Source organism: Cyprinodon variegatus, unplaced genomic scaffold, assembly GCF_000732505.1.
Source record: "Cyprinodon variegatus isolate N-32 unplaced genomic scaffold, C_variegatus-1.0 Scaffold225, whole genome shotgun sequence".
Classification (NCBI taxonomy): Eukaryota; Metazoa; Chordata; class Actinopteri; order Cyprinodontiformes; family Cyprinodontidae; genus Cyprinodon; species Cyprinodon variegatus.
In genome coordinates, this window is record NW_015150678.1 from 175,213 (window position 1) to 178,535 (window position 3,323).

The 3,323-nt window shown below is 40.8% G+C and overlaps 1 protein-coding gene across 1 annotated transcript in view; it reads left to right on the forward strand.

Annotated features, from left to right (window-relative positions):
- LOC107088634 (RAC-gamma serine/threonine-protein kinase-like) overlaps positions 1–3,323 on the forward strand; it is a 44,610-nt gene that overhangs the window by 39,618 nt on the left and 1,669 nt on the right. The window contains exons 9-11 of the mRNA XM_015380932.1: positions 220–434; positions 778–865; positions 1,261–1,363. Coding sequence (XP_015236418.1) covers positions 220–434; positions 778–865; positions 1,261–1,363 — 406 coding nt within the window. The remainder of the gene's footprint in view (positions 1–219; positions 435–777; positions 866–1,260; positions 1,364–3,323) is intronic.

Below are 3,323 nucleotides of genomic sequence, written 5' to 3' on the forward strand. Positions count from 1 at the left end.
TGCGGAGCAAATCCATCTGGCGGAGTCTGGTTATGAGAGGAGAGTCATCATCAGCAAAGGGTGTCACCCTTTAAAAATGTTTATCTGCCACTTTGATACTGAATTTCTTTCCAACGTGTTTCCAAATAATAAAAAAAAAAATATCAACTGGAGTTTATTTCCAGGTTAGAAGACGGCTCCCAAGTGAATCTATGAGTTAACGTAGTTTTTTCCCTTCAGGTTCTGGAGGACAATGACTACGGGCGAGCGGTGGACTGGTGGGGTTTGGGTGTAGTGACGTACGAGATGATGTGCGGCCGACTTCCGTTCTACAACCAGGACCACGAGAAGCTGTTTGAACTCATCCTGATGGAAGAGATCAAGTTCCCACGGACCCTGTCTGCTGATGCCAAGTCACTGCTGTCAGGGCTGCTGATCAAAGACCCCAACAAACGGTACCCACTCACAACAACCCACTGGGAAGACACTGCCGACATTATGTTTTAATTACCGATGCAAAAAAAAGGCTTCACCCAGTTAATTCTGGTGTAGCTGAAACCAGCAGGGTTGATCTGCTTCCATTCATTTCCACCTTCACTCTATAACTGTGGTTCTGTTCTCATCCATGAGACCTCTGTGTCCCAGAGGAAGAAAATATGTCGTCTGCAGCTCCACAGAAAGGAACCGGCTCACCCTGAAGCTATTCTGGGATCAGCAGCAGGTTCCAGCGGTGGATAGAAGAAAACATCTGATGTCTGATGTGGAGATTTTCTTCTTCTTCTCCTTGTTTGCTGACAGGTTGGGCGGCGGGCCGGATGACGCAAAGGAGATTATGAGGCACAGCTTCTTCGGCACAGTCGATTGGCAGGACGTGTACGACAAGAAGGTGAGCGCAGCGTTCATCCGCCGAACGTCATCTTAACTTGAGAGGCGCTTATGAAATTCTTCAGTGCTATTCTTGGAATTACGGTTACCTTATTTCCCAAAATTAGTCTGACTGGAGACTAAAATAGATGTGAAAGGAACCAAGATGATCTAATCCTTTTTCTTTTTTTTAAGCATTTTCTTTACTCATCTTTTTCTGAGTGTTCTGTACATCAGGTTGATGATTATCATGATTTTAAAAAAAAAAAGCTTAAAGGAATTTCTTAACCTTTTTTATGCAAATTGTCGCAATAAGTCTCTGTAATGAATAAGAAAAAAGTCCATAGATAGATTTTCCTTCACAGAAGCATCACTTCAAGCCAAAATGACTCTTCAGCCGTTTCCTTTCTGTTGCAGCTGGTCCCGCCCTTCCAGCCGCAGGTCTCCTCAGAGACGGACACGCGCTACTTCGATGAAGAGTTCACGGCACAGACCATCACCATCACTCCACCAGAGAAATGTGAGCTTTTTACCAGACTTCGTTCACAGTTCCCAACAACGTTTTGCTCTCAGTTCGACCCGCCTTCCTCAGTGGCTCTAAAAAAAAGCTGAGCCATCTTTTAGAAAATATCCCTGTGCTGTGAAATTATACATATTGTGCTAATCAAAAATTATCATTATGAGCATTTAAGAGGACAGGTTCTTAAGATTTTACAGATATTTAGATGATGAATTATTTAAGTTTAGGGGAATAAACTATACTTCTTACTTTTATGTTCCTAATGATTTCTATGAGAAAATGTCAAAGTTACTTGGGATAAATGCTTCAAATTAATTTAATTATTAAAATATTCTTTATCCTATATTAAAAAATAGTATTTATTTTGTTAATATTTGATTAATATACCTTAGTTATTTGCTAGTTGTGATTTATAATAATATGGTTGGTCCAGCCGATCCTTCCAGCTTTGCTAACCAACCTGCCTTTTGCACCTCCCTTGTTTAGTGCTGAACACGGCCTGTAATTTAATGTTCTGCTCCATTTTCCGTTGTAATGGCGTCGGGTCCATCAGAACCATGCGGCTGGAAGTGAGAAAACCCGTCTGCTGACAGAGGGTTGATTTGATCAGGGACCATAAGTGGAGAGTCAGAGGTTCTGCAGCTATCAGTATGAGCCTCCAACGTTCCTACTCAAATCATTTTTAGACTTTTAGACAACTAGAAGGTATCGTAACCTTTAAAGGTAAAGTGCAGGATGTTCTTTTTCTGGGTGGATCATCTAAATAAGCGGTCCTCCTATTTGTCAGTCATTCCGGTGATATGTTTACGAAAGGCCGTCCTACGCGCTCGTCCCCTTTTTCACTTACAGCTGGGGAGTCTGACATTGTGGAAAAATTGCTAATCTTTTTTTGGAAAGTCAGCTTATATGAGGGACACAAACAGCAGCTTTTAAACAGCGTGCATGAGGAGAAATGGGCTTAAACGCGCTTTCACACACGTTTAATAGATGTTCCCTCTCAGGAGCCGGTGTTCTATCAGACCAGCAAACCTATAGTCATTACGCATGAGCAAGACAACAGATTTTACATGTATCCCTTTATATGAAAAATAGACTTTAAATTACATTAATGGGTGTATCTCTTTATCTCTTTAGTCATGTACAAAAAAAACCTTTAAGATTAGATCGCCCTACGCTTCAAAAAAACACCAAAAAGTAAATAAATAGTTTTTTGGTACATGACTAAAGGGATACCTGCCTGTTGAGCTACCGTAATTTTCGGACTATAAGCCGCCCCTGAATATAAGCCGCAGAAGCTAAATTGCATGATTTGTACATATACAAGCTGCACCGGAATATAAGCCGCAAGTTTTTTATGTTTACACGCAAACTGTCTTGCTCCGTCTTTCTCGCTGTCGTTCTGTCTCGTACCACTCGCAGTAGAAGTCTGCTTCCGGAGGACCTCCGCATTCCCGCGCGCGCGGCTACCGTACTGGTGTGTTGAAGCAAATGTGACGTCAACATGGGGGATGGTAAAATCCATAGATTTATGTATTACCCTAGTGGCCGTTAGCTGTAAAAGTCCATAGATAAGCCGCATGGTTATACGTATAAGCCGCAAGGTCGAAAAAATTGGGAAAAAGTCGCGGCTTATAGTCCGAAAATCACGGTAGTTTAAAGTCTATTTTTCATACAAAACTAAAGGAAGCGCGTCTTTATTACTGTTGTTCAAAAAAGACTTTAAGTTACGTTTGAACTGATGCAGCTTGGGTGTTTTACTCAGCCAATTTTTATGTATATATTCAGAAACTAGAAGATGTTAGCTTTCAAATAACGTATCACAAATGTAATTTGGGCTTACAGTTCCTCAGTTATTTACTTTTCCATTTGGGTATGCAAAATAGGTGAATTTCCCAAAATGAGGTGGATATTAAGAGATTAAATAAGATAATTAGATATTATGCATTCCAAAAAAAGTAAA